Below are 23,132 nucleotides of genomic sequence, written 5' to 3'. Positions count from 1 at the left end.
AAAAACCACGAAGAAGAAAACAACAAGACCACACACAACATTATGTGGCTAGCAAGCACATCGGAGTGGCAGAGAACCAAGAGGCTGACAGGATAGTTCGAGCATACAATACTTTTCTAGCATCAGAAGAGACCATGGAACTGTCGTTACCACCCAAGATATACTCGGCCATACTAGAAAGCTATAGAGGCAGAAGAATGCGATATCTCCCACCGCACAGTTCTCTCAACAGAGAGGAAGCTGTCATTTGGAGACAATTACATACAGGTTCATACTCAAACCTACGCATTTTAAACAAAATGCACCCTACCATATACGCGGACAGATGTCCGTGGTGCGACGAAAAGCGCGCACTATATCACATCGCATGTACCTGTTAGAACATAGATGTGGTCCCCAGAGTACAAAACCCGAGTGCGGAGAAATGGGAGACTCTGCTGTCCAACGACAGCTGCGAAGACCACCAAGGTTTGGTACAGCGAGCTCAACGGGCGGCAGTGGCCAGCGGAGCCCTGGACTGAAGGCGACCGACCATTTGGTAGAAGTGGATGAGGTCGACGGAGAAGACTTCTGAGGATGCAACAAGGCTACACCTTTGAAAACGCCCCAAAAACCACCGAAAAATGAAGCTAAATAAAGTTTTTCTTTCCTTGCTTCCTTCCACTTGCTGTGGACACTTCATGTGCACGCCACTCAAGACATAACTAAGGCTTTGGCCTTAGAACTTCTCTAATTTTATAGCAGGATTGCCCATAACTAGGTCACTGTATGTACCGTAAAGCGAAAACGGACGATTCGGCCGCAATATGCAGTCTGTACTATTTCCTTATCTTGAATCCGAGGCTTTCAGCAGCAGCAACTGCACCCAATGCATCCTTGTGAACACTTGCGGATTAGGCAAAAGAGAAAGAACAACGCAGCCCTAAAATGATTTTTATGATAACAGCTATAAGCAGCTTAACACAACAATTTGAATTCATAGAACGGGCTATCACTAAGATCGAAATTAAATTAAATTATATGAATAATTGGGCACGCGCTGCTGGTGTCAGCATGTGTACACCATAATGGAGTATATAAGTGCAATATCCACATGTGACGTATTGCCACTGTAATAGTAGCAAAAAAGTGATAAGGTTGAAAATCCATATCTGTGTCTCAACGTAACTTTTCCCTTGATATATGTTCTGCGGGTTAGTGCAAGTGCCTTGCGTAATTCAGTACACTATTATGATTCACTAATAATCTGCTGTACTTCTTTTTTTCGAAATGTCTCTTTTAACAACGCCGGAAGGGGAATGCAAATACAAATTACCTCCACGTTTTTACCTAAATTGTAAAGAAAATTTGTTTCAGGATTAACAAGAGCACAATATTTTCACATTTGTCGCATATAAGTATTGCCGTTTGCTTGTCCGTTGCTGGCATGCTCCTGCAGTACTGGATAACACCGCTTACACCTGCGTCAGCAAGGCCTTTTCCAATTTTTATTTTACGCCCCGCTCTCTCTGCGCTCAGGGTGTCGCCAACTTCTTCGTAATATAATTTCATGCACTTGTCATAAACCGTGCCACTGCAACAAAACGTTGCGTTTTGCAGCTTTGTAATAGTGGGGATGGTTTATGACATTTGCGGAATGCTGACAAAGTCTGTTTGCCTGTAAGCCGGAAGCTCCATCCATAGGAGAGAAAGATTCGTTCTGTAGCTCTGATATTCTTCCTGGCTGCTGATACTTCTGGTCAGGAATCAAGCTACCCATAACATTAACGACGTACTGAATTCAAACTCTGACACAGAGAAATTACGCTCTCGTTTCGTGTCGTTTTCAAGCTGAACATCAGTCCCTGAAGTGAGGAAATTGAGATAGGTCACCACCAAGACTTTACCGGTTACTACAGTGATTTTGTTTCGAAGTCCTGCATGTTTTTCTAGCAAGGTATTGAATGGCACGCCATTTGTGGCCTTTTTATTCGAAATAACTGACACCAATAAGCAATTCTTGTCTGCTTCCTCTCAGCAAATTAGCATAAAACCAAGGTAGTCAGTAAGCCTCGCGCTTTTAATCAAATACATTAACCAGAGCAATAACCGCTTGCACTGCCTTTACTATTTTGCTGTAGACATAAAATCTCTTGAACCAACTTCGAGACGTTCTTCGTGAGCCACTACTAAGAGAAGACTGTAGTCCAGCCTTTAGCATTCAGGATACAGCAAGCAAAGAAACATGAGTGTACACTGTCGTGCACTCTTAATGCAAACGGGCAAGCAGATACACATTCTTTTCAATATGATCTGCGTCCGACACGGCCGTGCTTTGAAGCCTAGCGGCAGGTTTAGGTCCCTCCCTGTGTACGTCCCTTTGTTACTGTGTGCGGCCGCGTCGAACGCAATGACACATTGAAAAGAACGTTAACCTGCTCGTGTGTTAGCCGAAGAATCGACGGATGTGCAGGTATAATAAACAGGTAATATAATGCAAGCTAATCATGTTTTCAGGAGGTGCATCATGGCGGATTTCCTGGAAGATGCTAGCGAGGCGATGGCGCATGGTGTGATAGTAGCCGGTTTTTCCTATTACGGGGGTAAAGCTACGCGTTATATTCTCGTGACGTCGAAGCATTTGGCGTTTGTGCGAGCCAGCAAACTTTTGATACGTTGAAAGTGGCTACAAAGTCTCATGTTTCTGTAAATTGGCAGGGATTCTCTTATTATTACCTGAAGATTCTGGAATGTTTACAAGTTATTCCACTAATAAGGTTGTGTGTTTTCAGAACTATTACAATATAGCTAAAATCTGACACATGAGTTCTAGATTAGTACTCCTCGAGCCTTGACATTTTTTACAGGATGCATTCATGCAAATGTTGCTGCCAGGTTCTTAATCAACATTATCCAACGAAAAATCTTAAGTTTCATTTTAACAGGCCCTGTAGTGGATCTAAAACAAGACATAATACGCTCTCTAGTGAAGCAATAGTTTGACGACTCAGCAAACCTTTCGGTGGCGCCGGGATGGTGGATTGAAACTTGATGCACGTGAAGCGAGCGCAGCGTCGGCGCGAATGCCAACGCTAGCGTAGCGCTGCGTAGGAGGAGGTAGGCGGCATCGTAGGAACGGAATCAGAAAAGTGAGTCGGTGGGCAGCTATTACGGCGCGCAAATACCGGCTCTCTCTCCAGCTCGCTCGAGTCGAGCTATACACTCGAGGGTTCGAAGCAGGGCTTCGACCTGAGCAGAGCCAGCAGTGCGGCACAAATACTGCGCCCGAGAAAAGGAGCCCAGAAGACGTCAGAGTGCCTAGGAAGGAGGAAGCGGAGAGGTTAGGGTGAGACTGAGATCCCCGTGAGGGAGGACTCTTGGGCCGACGATGAGGCGATTATCGGGGCCGAACAAGGAGGAGCGGAGTGGCCTGCCACGCATTTGCGTTCGAAGACCAGAGCACCGTGGTGGCTGCTCTCTCCTTCGGTGTTTCTCGACTGGTTTCTGCGGTGAGATGCCGCATCAGCAACACACGCTGCACATCTGCAGTAACGGGCGCCTTGATGCAGACGGCGCGGTCTTGCCTACGCTACTTTCGGTCGTTTCTAGTCGGCCCAAAATTGGCTCTCCTTTTCCTTTCTTTGCGCCCTATTCTAAGCAAAAAAAAAGAAAAAAAAAAAAGGAAAGACGAGTAGTTTTCTGAGAGGGACTAGAGTGAAGAGCACGCAATTTAAAAAAAATAACAAATGTATCCAGTAGGTTACAATGGGCCAGTTTACTGAATAAAGTAGAGCGTTATGGCAGACGCGACTGTTCGCTTTCACATTTTATTTTGTCGACGAATTGAACTTTGCAGTGTTTCAGTAAGCAATCTAATACTTTTTTCTATAGTGTCTCAGCGGTTCCTGGGTTGATTGATATGAATTTTATCATCATTGGAGTTTACTGTGATGAAAGCGTGCCGTATACAACAGTTGGCAGAAGATGTTAAGCCCGAAGTAGAGATAAAACTAGACGTATATACCTTTGTTTACGTATTGTTCAGGCTTAGCAAACGAAAGGTAAAGTTTTATAGCTTTATGTCGTTTTTTTTGCGGGGAAATAAAGAGACGCAAGTGCTATACAATGGAAGTGCCGAGAAAATTCCAAACAAAGCTGCGGCCACCTGAATATATAATAAAGTGAAGCAAATTCATTGCAATCGATTTGATGTAATCTTTGTCAAACTTTTGATAGTAAACTTAACTTTATAAGCTAGAGCTAAAAGTAGGTGGTAATTCCAAAGGTGATAACGGGAAAATAAAAGACTAACCCAGTTCTGCAGGACCATCGTTCACAGGAATCTTCCCGGTTATTGTTACCTCAATATGGTAATGGGTGAACTACACATAACAGCCCAAAAATAGCAGCGGAACTGATCATATCGTCGAAGAGAGTGCATCATGGCATTCATAATAAGGGTAATATATGCCCTAACCGACGCTATCACATTGATTTGCAATGTTGTTGACCATTAATAGCGAACGCTAAAAAAGAAAATATCAAGGAAAATTTCGAAAAATTTGATGCGAATCCTGATTATTTTGTCGGAATATTTATTGCTGTGTATAAAATGGGGACTCACTACTTCAAATAGACTCGCAGGCAAACTTCATGCAGACGAAACATCCCTCAAGTTCGAACCTCGGAAAGGCAATCTTAGTACAATTTGGAGTAAGGCTCTGACCTCAAGAGAGCCTCTATGAGACGTTTTAAATCCATGTCAACAACCCGCAATATTTGCACTAAGCATTCTGCCCCGAACAGAAAAGGTGCGTTGTTCTTTCCTTTATAGAATATATTTAACTGTGCAGTCACTGTCAGCATTGCAAAAAACAGAGTTTCTGATAACAGTACGGCTCGTTTTCTACCCTAAAAAGATTTGCATTTTCATTTGATTCTTCTTCTGATTCTTATTCTGAAAGGGGATTTCCACGTGACCTACGATTTAGAAATGAGAGAGGAAGAAAAACTCCTCCTGACGACTGTAAGTTCTACATTCGTAATCTTAGAGGGAAAGTTTCAGCGCACGCATGGCGAACAAGCTGACGGAAGTATGGGCAAATCTGAAGGGGAGGAGTCGCAACCTGCAGGATTCTCGAGGCTGCGGCTTACTTACCAAAGCAGCAGGCTCCCGTAAATCACAGTACGTGGCCTCTCTGTTGAGCCGTCGAACCCTTGTCGTTTGTGATGTATTTGCCATTCGTTCCTCTTCGTTTACGCGGTGACGCCGAGAACGCTTGTCCCAGGTCGCGCAAGCAGCCGCCAGACATATCGGTGCGGGGGCCTCATTGCAAATCGCTGACGAGGAAGTGTGGTGAAGCCGTCGTTTCCCCTCGCGCTTCAATTCTTTGCTGCTTTCCGGGGTTTCTTGTTCGATCATCGACCCGCCAGACAGCAAGGGACTGCAAAAATGGCTTCGGTGGTCCTTTCGGTGCAAAATGTTGCTATAAGACGAGCAGATTCATCAAGAGAAAGTTACTGCGATGGAGTAAAAATGTCTGCAGTAGTGAAAACTGTAAGAATCTGAAGCCCCGAAATTCCACGGTGTTTGAAATTTTTCAGACGATGCTTGACTCTATTTTCTGCATATTCATACTGTCAGGCTAACGGGTGCTTACTTCTTTATTCTAAACACTACTCTTCTAATTTATTCGAAATCTGATTGGCGCCAACATGGCGCATACACTGTGAAAGAGCAACTACGTACTTCTCTAGCATCAGAAATATATTGCAATTTTTGCATACTCGAAAGAAGAACTCAAAAAGGTGCAATGATTATTGTACATCGAGAGTCGAGTCGAATAGAGTCATTTTCAGTTGGGAACGGAATGAATATAAATAAATAAATGCCGGTATAGCTTACTTAAACAAAATTATTGTTCAGTGCGTTTCGAATTTAGGTCGCACGTAGTTATTAGCATGCAGTCGTGATTGTCTTGAAATCTAAAAGATCACCCTGCGTACATATCGAGCCCCGTTCTAACCAAGCAGTTCGGACGTGCCGCCGTGGTCTAGGCGTAAAGGGCCTGAATTCGGATGCTGGGGTCGCTGTGGCTCTGATTTCCATCACAAAAGTGCAGCCTAAGTCAGCTCTTGCCAGCTTCATGGCGCCAGAAAGACATCTCGAAATTCGTGAATGGGACAACAAAAATAGGAGATGATTCAGTGAAAACAAACAAGAACAACAACAACGACAAGGGTAAATGCATATTTGAGAGGAGGCTGGCGAGTATCACGGCTGATGCCCAAGAAAAACTTCGTTTTATCTCCCTTTTTTCCGTTCATTCTTCTTCCTCCCGTGAACAGGGGCTGCTCATGTGCTTTCCATCCGCATCTAAAACATTCTGCCTAATTTGGTAACCTTTTCAGACTTGCAGAAAGGCGAACATTCAAATGTTAAATCTGTGAAGTCCCGGGACTCAAGCGTTAAACCACTATGAGAAACTGGGGAACCAGCCTATTTTCACTTCTGTCAGTTAAGCGGAGGTTAAAATAACAAATCAACTTTTAGTTGACTATTTCGGTGTACTTTAAGGAACTGCAGTAGAAATAAAATGTGACTTAGTCCTACACAGCTTGCTTGCAGCTTCTGGGTGTTAAACCCAACACAATGAACTTGCAGGCAAGGCACGACGTATTTAAGCTTTTGATGGCGTTGATTCTTTGAAGCTGGCTTCACCTTTAAAATTATCTTATTGCGGCAAAAGCTGCTTGCAGCTGCCACCCTTGTGCGCGCGTTTGCGAGGGGTTGAGTACAACCCCGCCGAAAACGTCTGTCCCGACAAACGACGGCGGCTCTCCCGCTCACGGGTCGATGGTCGCGCCTCGCCTAGCGGACGCCTCGGGAAGCGGAGCGGTCCGACCCGCGGCGGGTTTTTCATTGCAGCCGGCGGCGTCCGACGCACACTGCCGCTGCGCTCCTCGGGACACCGGGATCGCGCGCGCGCGCGGAATATGCCGCTCGCAAGGAGAGCCGGCTGCTTGCCGGGCGACTCGAGCCGCGCTTCTCGTTGACGCCGGCGCGTGCGATCGCCGTTTCAAGTGGCGGCTGCGCCCACGGCGAAGACAGCGCCCGCAAGCATCGTGTCTTGGCGCGGGTTGCTTCTCGGGTCGCTTCAGAACCACGCGGCAGCGGCTACGACGCTCGCGACTGACGCCATGCGACTGGGATACTCTGCCATCGCACAATCTTCACCCGTCGCCGTGGCCGCTCTCATCCTGTTGTACATTCTTGGTGAGTACGCTACTGTAAACAACGCTCTTGACTCCCGAAGCATGAATGGTGCCTGCTGTTTTAAGCAGAGTTAACGTTTTTGTTTTTCTAAATAGCCTTTCACGTTTTCTTGTATAAAGGACATTGAACGCTACGGATTGCAGGCAAGCACCAAATCATCTTTTTTTTTTCCTCTCTCTGTCTCTTTTTAACGTGCAAAACAAAAAATATGTATCTCCAATGTACGTGTACTATTTGTATAACCCTACGGTCAGCGTCTTTAACCGTTCAATGCTCGTCTGGGTTGTTTATATATAGACGGGTCGAGGGAAAAGATTAGGAGTAGTTTAATACGAAGGGATTCCTTTCGTGAGCAATTGTACAGTATTGCATTATTCAGTGACGTTTCTTTTCATTCAGCGTAATCTTCGTTAGAGCTTGAGTTTCAAGAAAACTGCTCAAATTCATTATAGTCATTAATTATCGGCAGAGAAAAGATATCTCTTCGTTATATTTTCGATGTAAAGAGAGAGAACAAAATAGTAAATATGAGTATTTATGCTTTAGAATAACCCATTTTGTGTCGGAGAAACCTGTGGTTTCACAATCACTTGGAGCTTGAGGTAAAAGGAAAGGAATTTATCTGCTTGTCAGTTATATTCTTGTAAATATCGAACCCTATATATGAAAGAAATATACGTAGAAGCGTTCCTGTGGGTCTTTATTTAGATCATAAGTAAAGCTCATGATAATAGCCGTAAAAAGTGCACAATTTCTTTGACAACCGCGAAGGGGAAAGAAACAAATATAGAAGGATTCTTTCCTCCCCTTTTTTCTTGCAGAAGGCACATTTCCTCGGTTGCCAAAGAAAAGGCTATTAAAAGTTGCGAAACTAGACTACTAGACTTCTTTCCGCCAGCTGCCTCATTTTCACATTATATAAACATTTGTCTATTGCGCTGAAGGCTACTGGGATCGGCTAAAATTGTCGGCGAGTTGTTAGGTAATACTTCCCAGCTTCATTGTTTTTATTTTTTGCACAAGAAGTGAGGCTAGCAGTTATTTTACCCTACGCCATATCTTTGAAGCTTCAAATTGTGCGAAGCTGGAACACTAAATTTGCTCTGTTGGCAGTATCGAATAAATAAGTCGTAGTGAGTTCTTCGCATCCGCTACTAGCATATATATGTTGTTTTTTTTCTACCCTACTAACTCGCACCCTTGCAAACCTACGTGATCCACAGCTTGAGCACAGAAAGAAAAAAAGAAAGCATAAATCTACTTTCAGAACCTGACGTTAGAGAAACATAAATTACAGCACTTTATCAAAAACGCTCAGAGCTGGGTGGGGCCCCCCGAAGGAGCTATCAAAAGTATAGAAGAGATGCGAGGAGAGGCCGCGTTGTCGTTTCATTTTTTTTTTTTAGACTTAGATTTTGTATATCTACTTTAGAACGCCAACGAGAACTGATGCCCTCAGTCAACCCCTCTTTTAGCTCGAGATTTATTTCAGGCCCTCACTAAGTAGCCCCGGTAAAGCTAGCGGAAATAATTGAACTCTAGACCGCTTAAGACACATTAGCTGCATTTTTTGCTTGCCTTTTCACTGGCCTTATTAAACATCTTGCGCAACTTTTCACTTTCGGGCGATGGCTGAATATAAGATGAGGGTTTTGACCACGTCTATGGGATTTATGTTTTATTTGCAGAGAAGCCATTTTTGGTGTTCAAATATCAAAAGGATCACTTCATTGCACCTGCCCAACACTCATTCGCAGAATGTGAATTGACACATTCTGAGTCGTATCTTACGGAGGAAGGGCTCTAAATGACACTACATTATCCTATTAATAATGGCCAGGATCGGTACACTGGAACTCTTGTTTTTTTTCCCCCATATTTTTTATTTTTTTTGTAGAAGTGCGTATAACAAATGCTTATCACCCATTTTATTGAGCGATATTTATAATTTGTAATGTTTGGTATCGCAGAAAGAAAAGCCGGTCTTGGTGCATCCTTCGCTCATATTAGCCAAATAACCAGAATAATTTGTAATGTTTGTTCTGCTTCGAACACAAAGATTTATTTTTTCCTCGCCATTTTTTTTAAAGGATACGAATGACCATATCGGATCATGTGCGTCTCGGCAAAGTATATTTAGCAAGTGCCAGTGTAATAGATTGGTATTAGTTGGCTGTTTTGTGCAATTTAACGTCCCAAAGCGACTAAGGCTATGAGAAACACCGCACTGGAGGGCTGCAGAAATTTCGATCGCCTGGGGTTCTTAAGCGTGCACTGACGCCGCACAGCACACCGGCGCCTTGTTTATCGTCTCTATCGAAAAGCGACCGCAGCGACCAAGATTAAATTATTTCTATCATAAGATTATATAATTGGTAATGGGCGTCAGATTGTAATTAGGTTGGCATGACATTTTAAAGAAATGTCACTTATGTATATGAACAGAAACGCTCGTAGGGATGCATGCATGTTGTGTGGGCTCAAAAAGAGTTACCCTGTGTCCGTGAAGTGCGCTTCAGCCGTCAACCTTTTAGCAAGGCAACGTCTACCATTCTCTGGGATTCTCTAATTATATTTCTGTATGTATGAAATGTGATCTGCTGCCGGCTCACCAGGTTGTTTGAAGTGTCCCTCTCTCGTCGCATATTCACGTATGCAAAATTAGCGAAATTCGAGTTTCACGCACGACATCTATCGAATTATGCTTGCATCGTAAGGAAATAGAGGCAGTGTTTCCAAAGATACATTCTACTATAAATGTTTCTAAGCCGACGCAGAGAGTGGGAAATACTTTGACCTGACCTCGCTACGAAAAAGAAAATTGAATGCGAATCTCGGCCTCTTCCTTTCCTTTGAAAATGCCGCCTGCTGCGCAGATTCAAAAGGCCTGAGCGGAGAAAAGGGCTCGTTAGGGATCTTCACATTCTGGAATGGCATTAGTTGGGGCAGCGATCCGAAATTGAATTCCAGGGAGATCGTTTGTTTCGCGGCCAGCGTGACCCTTCTCGTTGAGATGGGACCGAGTACGTCCATGTGTGTCCGCTTTTTGCAATGTTACGAGAGCTTCCATAGAAAAGCACATTAGCTGAACGCCGATTTTCAGCAGGAGCTATGCTCATTTCAGCGTTTTGGTCCTAAGGTTCGTTTCTAAAATGGCAGTTTTGGAAGTAATCCTACAGCTTCCTGGCATAAATTACATTCGCTCTTTTCTTTTTTTTTTTTTTTTTTTTTCAGTTGGCTTAGATCCGTCTTGAAATAAGCGAGAGAAAAGACAATTAGGCCTGGCTATGCTCATCAGAAGGAAGTCTTTGGAGTCAGTTTTGAAAACAAGGCGACCTATTTAAATGCTGTGCTTATTTAAGTTTTGCTCTAATGTAGTGTTAATCATTCGCCTCGGAATACAAATCAAAATACTTAGGCCACGTTGGCTTGACAAGTTGGGTGTATTGCGCTAGAACCCTCGGCTTTGCCTGGGACTTCGCCCCCCCCCCTTTCTCCCCCCCTCCCCTCACACACACACATACTAAATAAACAAAAAAAAGGACCGCCATTACTGTCTATTAAAAATCGACACAGCAGAAAGTCTCCAATTTTTTATTCTTTTGAACCAAAAAAATTATTTCTAAAAAACCTTACAGTGAACGAAGCCAAATATGCGGGGCCATTTTTGTGCGCTCTTTGAGCAAAAAAGCCCGTATATCGATTCTTACTTTAGCTTAACGCCTTTCTTAACAGCCGTTATTCTAGAAAAGCAGTCGACATAAAAAAAGTTTTTGAAGTGATATTCAATCTCATAAGTTTCCGAAACGTCGCTGTAATATTACCTAGTCATTTCACCTTTTCAATTATACTATAAACCTTTTGCATCTGACCACTAATCTTTGCTCTCTTGGAATAGCAGAATGTCAAGAAAATTGAAAACGGTTTAACGCTTGAAGCTTCTGTCAAAAAAAAAAAAAAAAGAAAGAAAGAGAACGAAGCTTAAAATTCAAATTTTTTGGCAACCTAGTATTCGAACAAATTGACATGGGCATCAAGTAATTTAAACATGTCATAGAAGGTTTCTCTAACAAATGCAACCACTATTTCACCTCAGCATCAGTGCCCACCGTTTGCTCCAGACAACAGAGGAATGTGTTTTAAGACCGCATCGCATCTTTGACCACAAGAAAACAATTTCTTCTCCTTCCTGGCACTTCTACTGGGTGGAAAAGGTCCGTGTTATCAGACCTTCAATGGTCCTTTTCAATCTTGGCATCGTATCAAATTATGCTATTTTAGCTGTCGTGGACAAGTTACCAGCGCTGCTTTGTTTTTGTTTGTTCCTTTCTTTCCCATTGCTGCGAGCCGACGGGAGTACGATGCATCTGAGGACTGTGTCAGAGCATTTAGAAGAGCGCACTTTAAGTCATTAAAAGAAACGAGAAGAAAGAGGAATCGGCGGTGAAATAAGACCCCTCCTTCCGATATCCTCTCTTCATCAACCAAAGAAACATTAAATTATTGCTCTTTGCTTCACCCAGCGTTGAAAGAACAGACTAAATCTTCACAATTACTACTTGATTGATTTCCTTTGCATAAAAAGTACAGTGCGTAAAGGTCTCGATACCGTGAATTCAGACAGCATGAAGCTGCTGCACAAAATAAAAGTAAAGTGCACAAAACGACAACAATTAGTAGCATAGAAAACCAAGCACAATGGAGCTCACCGAAGGAGGGCAAGCTCGATTCCTCGCGTGTACTACGATTCCAGTCGTTGTCTCTGCTAACCTGGTCGCAACGCATTTGCTTGCCGCCATTTTTGAAACGTGTGACTCAGTAGACTGAATAAACACTGGGCTTCCTTGAATAGAGCGCCGAAACTTGCGGCTATTAATGACCCCTATATAAAGGATTTGGCTGTGACTGCTTCCAAATGGGCAACCTATGCCAAATATAGTGTAGCATCTACGAACCTATTTGCGCTACAGTTACTTGCCTTGCCGCTTGCCTATTCGAAACGCAGTGTGCGATCGAAGGTCAGACTGGCGGCGTGGCCGCGCGGACTGTTTGCATCGCATTTCATTTGTACAGTTGTGATGTAGGTTCCAGAGTCCGTTACGCTCGGCTGATAATGCGTTGATAAATATAAATGTAGCGCAGTTAGACGCAAGATTAATGGTAGGAAGGGGCGTTACGACCTAGGATGAACGAAAACAGCAATATTTTTTTCCGGGACATTGCTGCACGAAAATTTGCTCTCCTTTTTCGTTGTTCCGCTTACCCGGTGTCGGTGCGACGTGAATACATTTGGAGCATTCATAAGTACCAAACAGAAACGCACAGCGTGAAAAGGACGTGTTGCCGCAGCACATGTATTTCTCTTTCTCATTTTTTTTTTCTTGTCTCACGCGAGGACCACTCATTCATTCTCGCAAGAGGTGCGTGGTCGGGCAAAATGATCGCTTGTAGGAGTCAGGTGCCTGTGTCTTTGTTAAAGCAGCCGGTAGTGTCAGTATGGTGGCACAATGGTCCCCTTCATTATCATGTATATATATAGAGCGTCCCACCGCAGTGGCTATGTGGCTACAACGTTAGACTGCTGAACCCAACATGCGGGTTCAAATAACGGCCGCGGTGGCTGCTTTTCTATGGGGCGAAAATTATGGTTCCCCTTGTACTGGGAAATTTCAGTATACGTTAAAGAACCCTAGATGGTTGAAACTTCCGGAGCCCTCCACTATGGCGGCCATCATAGCCTCAATCACTTTGGGATGTTAAATATCATAAACCGTATGTGTATGAAGCATCGTGAGTAGCAGCATTGGCTTTGTACTACGAAAAAGTCAATCCTCTCTTTATTTCATAGTCTGGCATGAGATTGTTGTGAATTAAAAGACAATAGATTTCGACAAAGTTTTATGATCTTTTCCAAAGCCACACGTCTTTGATGGTATAGGATCAGCCTATCTTATTCGTATAAAAACTTCACGGTATTTCTTTTTGAACAAATAATTTATAACTAACCTCACACTGCTTGCTGTATTCGCGGCCATCGTGAAAACATACTCGCGAATGCGAGACGCGCGTCTTGTAGGCGGCGCACAGAACATGTTACCAAACGAAAACAAGTTCCCATGCCAAAACTTTTGGCTAGCGTAATTAGGCTTCCCTTCAGCTTTTGTTCACTTTGCTTTGAGTTCTACAAGACTCCCATATATCTACCCTGTCTCTACCGCAATCGGTGAAAGCAGTTAGTCCAGCAATCAAGCGGTCTGCGCTCCTACTGGTAATTAAAGTAGTCTGTTAAACATATTAAAATAAATATATATTGATGACTGCCATGTGTGTCTTAATGTATGATAAATAAAAGCATATCAATGATATAACCGGGTAATTGGCTTAATACTCAGTTTTCGACTTTCCAATAGCCTCTACTATCCACATAGTCTCATTCTCAAAATGTAGTGAGAATGTGGTGAAAACGTAAGAAAAAAATGTCCCAAACGGGTAACGCAGTACACCATCATGGTAGCCGGACTTCATTTCTTACAAGCAAGTCTTTTTTGGCAGCGGTGCGGTGGCGTTATATAAATGGCAACAACCGAAAGCTGTTCTTTGGGAGATGTCTAATACTTGTTAGACCTAATTACGTTCAGCTTTTACTCCGCCAAACTGTTTAATTTAGACAAAGGACTGTGTCCTTCACTGCTGTCTTAAAAACGTCTGCCTTGGAAACTACGTTAGAAAGGAAGCCTCCACGAAGTTTCTTTCTTTATAAAACAGACATAAAAACAAAGTTAGAAAAATTAATTCCATAAAAAAGATCGCTCTTGGAATTTTCTCTTTCTTAATCACAATACTCTTTTACTTCTGTTCTTCTCTTTCCTAATTACTACTGCAGCCGGCTTGAGCGGTCGCTAGCGCCAAAACAAAAGATCCCAAAACGGGCCAGTTTAAGAGGCTACATTGTTAACCGGCGAAACTGGTGCATGATGAACAAAAGCGAGCTTGCCGGCTTCCAGCAGCGCCTTCTCGACAGCAGCAGCAATCACCCCGGTCGCGACGCCGTGAACTCACTGCTGTTTCTAACGGCGCCTTCGAGCTATTAGGACCCCACTGGTCTTTTGTGCGGAGCACTGCGCAGGTCCCATAATGTGCAGCTTTGTGGAGCCGTCCGTTTCCCCATGCCGCCTCAGTTTCATCCCTCTCTGGGCCGAGAGCAAGCGAAAGAGAGATAGATAGAGATAGAGAGAGAGAGAGAGAGAGAGAGAGAGAGAGAGAGAGAGAGAGAGAGAAGAGTGCGAAACAGGGTTTTTATAGTATCGTGCGCATCGGAACGAACTAGATGTATATGTTGCCATCCACGAACTACGGGCAGTTTTAGTGCTCGCAAGCAACTACCTTACAGAATTGATTCACAAGGTAAAGCAGGCAATTTGGAAGCCCATTCTCATTATGAGAACTCAACGGTCCCAGCTAATTTGGCCTCCTTTCAAGTGCGTTCCTTAATGAGAAGAGGTGCGAGCGTGTTTTCCTCCCCATCCCTTCCACCTGCGCTTCTAGCGCTTCCTCTGTCTCGTCATTTCTGCCTCCATCGTTCCCGGCCCGGCTGCGTGCACCTCTGACTCGAAGCTCTTCGTCCCGTGCGTTTCAGCTTCCCTTCCCTTTCGCGTCCTCCCTGTTCATCCCTTCCCCCAAAATGCCTCTCTTTCACCCATTACCCTCCTCCCTCTGTGTTCGCGTTTTCCCCTTTAGGGCTCCCGAGCGACGTGGCCGAAATTCCGCCGGTGCTCAGGAGAGAGCCCCGCCCCAGCCATCTCCAGGTCCCGCTTCGACTGGTGTGCGTTCGCCGTCGATTTCCAATAGTGAAGGGGAATTGCTGGCCCCGCCACGTTTTGGCTTCCGTCTCCATCGCTGCTCCCTTGTTCTGCCGCCTACTCTCCCACCGTTCTCCTCTTCTATATTTCTTACTTCACCTCTTTTCAAAAATCTAGTCACGCTTCGCGTGCGATCGAAGGCTCAAAGTAGAGCCCTACTCCACTTCAGGCCAGGCTGACTTGACGTCCATGTCGAACCGTGTCGATATCCACGAGGCAAACACGACAGCGAAGGAAAACAGAAACCGAGCCCTTTTAATATAGCCATTCGCTCTCAGTTACCCCGTATGTGTGCTGATGCAGCACCTACGGTTTGGTAGCAAGTGCTGGAACCCTATTCTAGATTGCAGAAGAGATAACGAATCATATGGATGTCGGATGACCTACCTGTGCGCAGTTTGGAGTAAGCACATGACGAAGAAGGTAACAAAAATTGCGATTGTGCATAATTAGAGCAGGAGCATAAGTAAATCATAATCGAAGCTAATTATGCATTCGCGTTCATACTGCGCGATGAAAGGAGCTATATTCGCCCCGCCAGGGTGGCGCAGTGGTTAGGGTGCTCGACTACTTTGCCCAAAGATGCGCTATCGAATCCTGGCCTCGGCGGCTGCTTTTGGGTGCAGGCGAAAAGCTAGGCACCCGTGAGCTGTGCGATGTGAGTGCTCGTTCAAGTACCCCAGGTGGTCGAAATTTCAAAAGCCCTCCACTACGGTGTCTCTAGTAGCCTGAGTCGCTTTGGGACTTAATAAATGAAAATAAACATTAAACTTCTCTTATCAATAACACAGTGTAGGCTATACGCAGCGCCGCGTAATAGTAAACGAGACATTCATTGCAAAGAAAATGGGTAAGGAGGCAAATGGCTGCGAAATAAGATCGTATAGAGCATCCACAACGTAAACACGTTCGAAATATATTTCCCTTTTCCTTTGGTTCAGTGGTGGCCACAAATATTAAGGGGTCAAAGACAGCTTGGTCAAATGATGTAGTTGCAGATACTATCTCAATCTACACATGGTTAGGCCAAAGGCCTGTTTTCCCAGGCAATCAAGAGAGAACGGGCGCCAATCCAAGGAGAAACATTGTAAATGGGTGGATGACAGGGCGCTAAAGGGATCGAACAGTGGGCCTCCTACCTCCCACGCGATTACTCGAACCACTAGGTGTATGATTCAGTACGTTTTATCAAATCAGCCATATTGAACTTTCGGCGCTATTTGTTTTTTTTTTTTTTTTTTTTTTCCTAAACAGAAACTTCGTGTCTATAAAGTGATCGATCGGCGGCTTTATTAGAAAAAGTTTAGTCTGGTTTTGGGGTTTAACGTCCCAAAGTGACTCAGGCTATGAGAGACGCCGTAGTGGAGGGCTCCGGAGTTTTCGACCCCTTGGAATCTTTTAACGTCCACTGACATCGCACAACACGAGACGCCTAGCTTTTCGCCCCCACCGAAAAGCGGCCGCCCAGGCCGGGATTCGATCCCGCATTTTTGGGCACAGTAGTTGAGTGCCCTAACCACTGCGCCACTACAGCGGGGTATTAGTAAATGTGTATAGGGTGTAGAAAAAGCTACAAAAATTCGTTTTACTGATCATTTTGTGATAAGTGTACTTATTCGCATTTATATAGTCCGATTCTGCAAACCATGATCACGATTGCATTAATATAGATACTATCCGTCAGTGAGTAATTAAACGTTTTTGTGAAAAGTAGCCTTAGTATCAACTTCCACACTCTAGGCTATTATAGCACAAACGCGTAGGCTTCATCGACGAATATTTTAGTAGATCCTTGTTACCATTTTTTTACCAAAAATTAGAGACAGTGCGGCACTCCGTAGGGAAAATAGTATAAGCCCATTTCTGCAAAGCGAGAAGTGGGTTGCTTTTTATTGAAATGTGCACTGAAGAGAGCGCAAACTATAACAAAACGTGACAAACAGTGCTGACAGAAACATAGAATAATATGCATTCTAAAGAATCACTGCTATTTTTCCGAGATGCGGTCAAGTGAGGAGCTATATGATTAGTGGCGGTGTTTCACCGCATTTTTTCACATACGTTTGTTTTATACGATTTTCTACGTGAAACTAAATGTATAAATCCCAGTTTCTCGAACATTGGTGTGCTCAGTGTACACCACATAAGGTGAGATAGCCTTCATTTATACCTCAGTCTTATGGCACGTTTCGGTCAGTGTTCAATTCGTTTAAGAAATTGTCGAAATCTGAGCCATAGGATTCATTATGATGGCAGAACCTATTGATGCAATGCAAATAAGCATAGGCAGCGAAACCAAGAAACATTTGTGCACTTTACAGAGTAAACATCTAACATAAAACTTACACGAAATGCCATTTTATACCCTATTTCCGTAATCCGCATAAGAAGAGTCTTTCACATTGCCTTTACCACTGTACACCACCTGTTGTAAAAGTTCATATGAAGAAGAATTAAACTTGAAACGAAGAACTTAGCGGGCGTTTTTAGCTGAAGCAACCTGTACTCCGCTAATTAATGAGTGTTTCGTTTCTTTGAATCCTCAGAAGTGAAGGGTAAAAGAACCGCCAAACTTAAGCAGACTGCTGCCCCTGCTCTGCACTTCGGAAGATTTTCGGGTTTATTTGTACTTATGACCATCCGTAAACATGCCTCACTTTCCCATAGGGCTTTTGTTTCTTTTATTCCTTTTCTATAATTCGTTTTTGCGAGCTGTTTTCTTGAGCAGCACCATCAAGCGAAATTCAGGTCAGATTCATTAAGACATACATTGAACATTGTTTTTCATATACCCTACCAAAGATAAATTACCCGGTGATCATTTCTCCTTAGTACCGACGTAAGAGTAGTAAAGGAACTGAAATATTTTAGTTTCTGTTTAGTACATTGCTTTAATTGTTAGGAATGAAACGTCAGTTTCTGATGCATGCATGGTTAACAAAATCCCTAAAGATGTTAGCACCGGGCAAGCAACTAAAAACAAAACCTAGGGCGATATTTATGGACTTGGCAGTCATTACACTGAAAGAGTCCAACATTACCAGAAACATAGGCACCATTTAGTCTTTTACAGTTATTAAAAGGATAGGGTGCTATATTCTGGATATTGCACAGACTGCAAGTGACTACATCCAAATCCTATCGTTCTTCTAGGTTTGAAGAGTAGATAATATTAATGGTGTTCATTCCTCGAGCCATACTTCATGTATACAGAATACTGCTATTTATGAATCTCAACAGTTAAGATTTCATTGCAGGTTGTTATCAATTGCAGTGAGCTGATAAAACGGATTGACCATTTAACAATAGTAACCTTAAAATCATTTACTAAGTAAGTTCATGTTTGTGAAATCGATTCCAGATCTCTGTCATCGTTAGGATCAGAAACTTATTGTACCTTTTACACCATAAGTCAGTGCGTACAGTCAGAAGTCTGCACTCTCCTTTGAGAATTAACTATTTCTATTCTAAGAACGTGACAAGAAGACAACTTTGAAATGCAGTTCAGAAATTAGCAAAACTTAAAAGCAGCAGCTTCTTTTCTATACCTGCGCCTTCTCGTCCGCAACCGTCAGATCGCATCAGCGTATCCTTCATGCGAAGCACACCCGCATCAGCTATCGGACTGTTCAAACAACTCTTTTCGGCTGCACCGATGGTTCTTGTCCTCGAGTTCACACACGACGATTCACCCGCACTTGAGAGAAAACGACACGATTCTGCACTCTGGGATGTTGGCACACGGGAAACGGATTGCGAACCGGTATCCAGCATCCCCTCAAAAGTGCAGCGTTATATTTACCTCCACCGTGAATCCACCTTTTTCCCTCCATGGCGTTTTCAGCGTTCACTCCTATCCTATGACACCATCTGAATGAGGGCGCTTTCCCACACTTTTTAGCTGCGACAGCTAAACTTTTATTGCTTGCATGGCGGAGTGAAGTAAGGATACGCAACGTTCGTTTCAAGACTGGTTTATGTTTTCCAGTAAATTTCATACTTCACTTACTCTAATAATGAGCACGGGGCGTTGGTAGTGTACTGATCCTTCTTGATACTAAAGCCTGAGAATTAACACTCAGGTTTTGTGGAAAGGAAGAATTGTGACTATAGGCAACCTACAGCTGTCTCTGCCGTCGAACTTCTATGGCGGGCGAAAACATTTACCATTCGCTTTGCTGCGCTCCGTCTTTTCGCCAACTTCTGCTTTATGATGGGAACATATGAAGCGCTAGCTTCTTTCTGCGGTATAGGCTATGCCTGTCCCCAACAACGAGTCGTTTTTGGTGAGGCTAACACTGGTGTCGTACCTCATCAAAACCTAAGCAAAACCTGTTTCGGAAGAAGTAAATAAGTCACTTTACAGCTCCTACCCAAACTGCAAAACAAGGCCGCAGTGCGCAAGCGCCGGCTGCCTTCACCATCGCGGCATGGTTGAGAACAGCCAACTTTCTCCCCCTTAAAGGTCGTCCGCATTATCGCACCGTAACACGAGTTCTTTAGGGCGCCCTCCGCGCGCTTCTTTTGTTTGATCGGACACGAAGAATGGAGACTGCAGTAGAGCCATTTACTTGCATCTCGAGAGATTTGGTGGATCTCTCTTCTTTTCACTCCGTCCCAAGAGTGCATGTTCCTTCCGCAGAAGGATGCTCTGTCTTCCTCCTCTCAATCAACTTCCTTAAGCTTTGCGCGCTATCCTTTCTCTCAGACTACTTTTATTAAGTTATTTTCTAAACTTTTTTATTTGTGAAGTTGTTCGAAGTTTTCCGGCCCCCAAGCCTTTTCACGTTTTTTCCAGTCACCACAACCTCGACGTCTCGCCAGGAGACAACCGGTCCTGAATTTCCCATCTCGCCTCTTGGTCATGTTTTTGTCTTTGATTTTTTTTTTTTTTTTTTTTGTGCTCTAAAGCCTTTCGAGCGAGCTGTTCTCTTCTGTCCGGAGCGGCAGAGCACCGCTGTACGCCTCGTCCACTGGCCATATTTGTTTCCAGACTGAATGTCGTCCATTCGCTCGAGAAGCCTGCTTCGCGTTTCATTTCGGCGGCAACGGACTTGTTCGAAGGCCATCCTCATTCCATTCGCTCTGTCCGAGCCGCTCGGCTTCTGTTTTCGTTTTATTTCCTGGTAGGCGTCTTGTTTTCATCATATCTCATGGTACATCCGAATTTCCCAATTTTCGACAGCCTCACTGCTCTGCTCACAGACTGGCATTATTTTTTGTTTGTGTAAATCTAAAAAAAGGAAGAGGAAGAGGAAACTGAGGAGGAAAAGAAAGCGGTGGTTATATCTGCTTCTGCTCCTTTCATATTTATGATTATTTTAGTCAAGTGGTTGCTAAATAGGTAGCACATTGTCAAGCGCTCAGGAAGACAACTTGTTGGTTCTGTGTATCTTCATTTATTAAGAGGGAAAATATTCTTACCTAATGCTTGATTCTACTCTGTGCGAATACCTAAATGTTTAATCCTGAAGCTCCGCCTTCCACCTGGCCTACCCCGACGTGAAGAAACTTGGCTGTGCCGCCTGTGGGTTGGTGTAGCATTCACAAACTCGTATTCTTTTATAATAGGCATGGTAAACAGCCCTACACGTGCGACGAGACTATAGGCCACATTCTTTGTGGGTGCCCGATATACAGTGAGGAAAGGCAGTGTCTGTGCCGTGCGCTGGAGCATCTGGATGGACGCCCATTGAGTGAAACTAAGATTTTGGGTCCCTGGCCACGGCGATCGTCTGCGGTGGGGGCCTCCCAGGCCCTGCTCCGCTTTATGGGAACCAGAGGCCTAATCGAAAGACTATGAGTTTGATATGACATGACTGTGACGTGATGTGATGGGGCGTATCTGTTATGTGACTGTACTAACTTCAATTATCCCTCTTTCACAACTTTTATATCCACTCATCCCCTTCCCCCAGTGCAGGGTAAAAAACTGTTTGCTTTTACTGGTTGACCTCCCTGCCCTTCCTCCTCATCTTCCTCCTCCTTAACTCTAGTGCGATAATTATGTCAGAAGCTAAAAAAAAATCGCAGATACAGCGCTATCGATATGGGCAGTTAAGAAAAAACTAGCTAAAACCTAAATAGCCTACAAGCAGTTCGCCATAAAATATTATGATGTGTGAAATACGAAACAGAAATTTGGTTGACGTTTATTCGCGCGAAATTATACATCACGCGAGCATAATTTTCAAAGCGAGGCAAGTAACGGAAGAGCAGCTGCCTACATAGCCATGCCAGCGATGGAACCTCGTGTCGATAAACAAAGTTTCAACAAGCTTTAACTAGTACTAAAAGCGTTTCACTTCTGGAGAGCTCGGATGTGCACTTGTACGTTCAGGTCGTGCGGGCCACAATATCCTGAAATCGAGCAGTTATTGGATAACATGGAGAACGAAATCGAATTTGAAAGCAATGTGGCGATTCCTGAAGTTCCAAAATTTGGGTGGAGGTGTGCCATGTAGACTTAAAATTTAAAACAGAACAATTAAACTTATAAAAGCTGCGCATATTCAATTCAGGCTGATATGCATAAAAGACGAATGACAAAAGAAATTGCATTTTCTGACGAAGCACAATATTTAGTAGATGGGTGGTCAAAAAGATCGCTACGTGGCAAATACTTATCAAGAAAGATACAAGACTGTTTAATAATAAATGCCGTAACCCTGAAAACCTTATCGGTTAGCGGCATCGTGGCTGATCGGCTGGTATAAAATTCGAAGAGTGGTTGACAGGGTGTGGACGCCATAAGATCAAATGACATTTCAGACTTGACAAGTGTAATTCTCCCGTGACAGGACTGGGGAACTTTGGCGGACCCGGCATACATTCGTAGCTGCTCTTTGTGCAGACGCCTCCACACAGTTCCGTGTATCAAGTTGTAATGGAGCCAGGATCAATGACCTGTGTGCCTACTAAGTAGACCAACATCGCAAGCGGACAGCGTGACTGCGTGTATGTGTGGCGCTGAACACTGAGTATCGTCGGCTTCACAGTCCTCATCATAGACGAAAAGCAGCAGTGACGAAAGGGTGACAGCAGGCTAGGTGAACTCCAGGCTTTAATGATGTCGCATTCTCAACGTGTAACTAAATGTCCTTTCATTTTTTCCCCTCTTAGTACCGTAAAAGCGGCATATAAAACGATCAGCGTACGCCGCTGATGCGCAGGCCGAATACCACTTGTTCGATGGCCTCGATTATGTGAACCTATAAGCAAGGGGTCGATCATGCGCTTCGCCATAAGGGTAGACTAAATAGCGCCTTTAGGATTGCCTTTTCATTTCGCGTTTTTTTTTTTTTTTTTTTTCTTTTAGAGGCTGGCACCGAGTTTGAAAAAGTATTCAATGTCATTAGTTTGGTTTCGCTTTTGGAAAGAAAGGCATAGTATTTGTCTGGCTTCTTGGTTCACACCTACATTTAAAATGAGTGGCATACAAGTAGAGGTATATAGGTCGTCAGTTCGAATCCATGTTGCGAACTAGCCTCATACTCGGCTAGAAGATTGACGCTACCTGGGAAGTGAAACGCAATAACGTACACCACTCCGGAATACTGTGCAATAGCGGTTGCGTCACAATTTTGATTTGAATCCGTATTCTTCAAGTGTTAACATTACTCCTCCCATCTGCAAAGCGCCACGTCAATGCATGGTGTAATTGTAACCTTGAACTGTTGCATTGCGCAGGGAATATTGTCTTCATCGTCGTGCCCAAGCACGTGAGCACTGTGCTATCGCCGCAGCCAATAACGCCTCGTGTAAAACTGCACCACATTATCGTGCTGTGCAGTGGGCATCGCCATCTTCGTGAAGTTCCATCTGCGCCTCTCATTCGTTTAACCTAGATAAATTCGTCCTACACATACGTCATCTCGCTAACGACAGAGCCCACAGCCGCGCCAGACAGGCTGCTGAGACCATCGAACCGCGAGAAGCGCCACGCTTGACTTTGAGCCGCAGCTGCGTCGACACCTGAACCGCGCCGTAAGGGAAGGGAGGAAGGGGGAGTGTTAGCT

The 23,132-nt window shown here is 44.1% G+C and overlaps 1 protein-coding gene across 1 annotated transcript in view; it reads left to right on the top strand.

Moving 5' to 3' along the window:
* Positions 1–7,179: 7,179 nt before the first annotated feature.
* Positions 7,180–23,132, top strand: part of LOC146185734 (uncharacterized) — a 38,511-nt gene continuing 22,558 nt past the window's right edge. Inside the window, exon 1 of the mRNA XM_084607904.1 lies at positions 7,180–7,255. Within this exon, the coding sequence (XP_084464030.1) occupies positions 7,180–7,255 (76 nt within the window). The remainder of the gene's footprint in view (positions 7,256–23,132) is intronic.

This window comes from Amblyomma maculatum, chromosome 6, assembly GCF_055883805.1.
Source record: "Amblyomma maculatum isolate TAMU_Amacu chromosome 6, ASM5588380v1, whole genome shotgun sequence".
Classification (NCBI taxonomy): domain Eukaryota; kingdom Metazoa; phylum Arthropoda; class Arachnida; order Ixodida; family Ixodidae; genus Amblyomma; species Amblyomma maculatum.
Note: the sequence above shows the minus strand (reverse complement) of the source record. Positions and strands in the feature narration are given on the sequence as shown.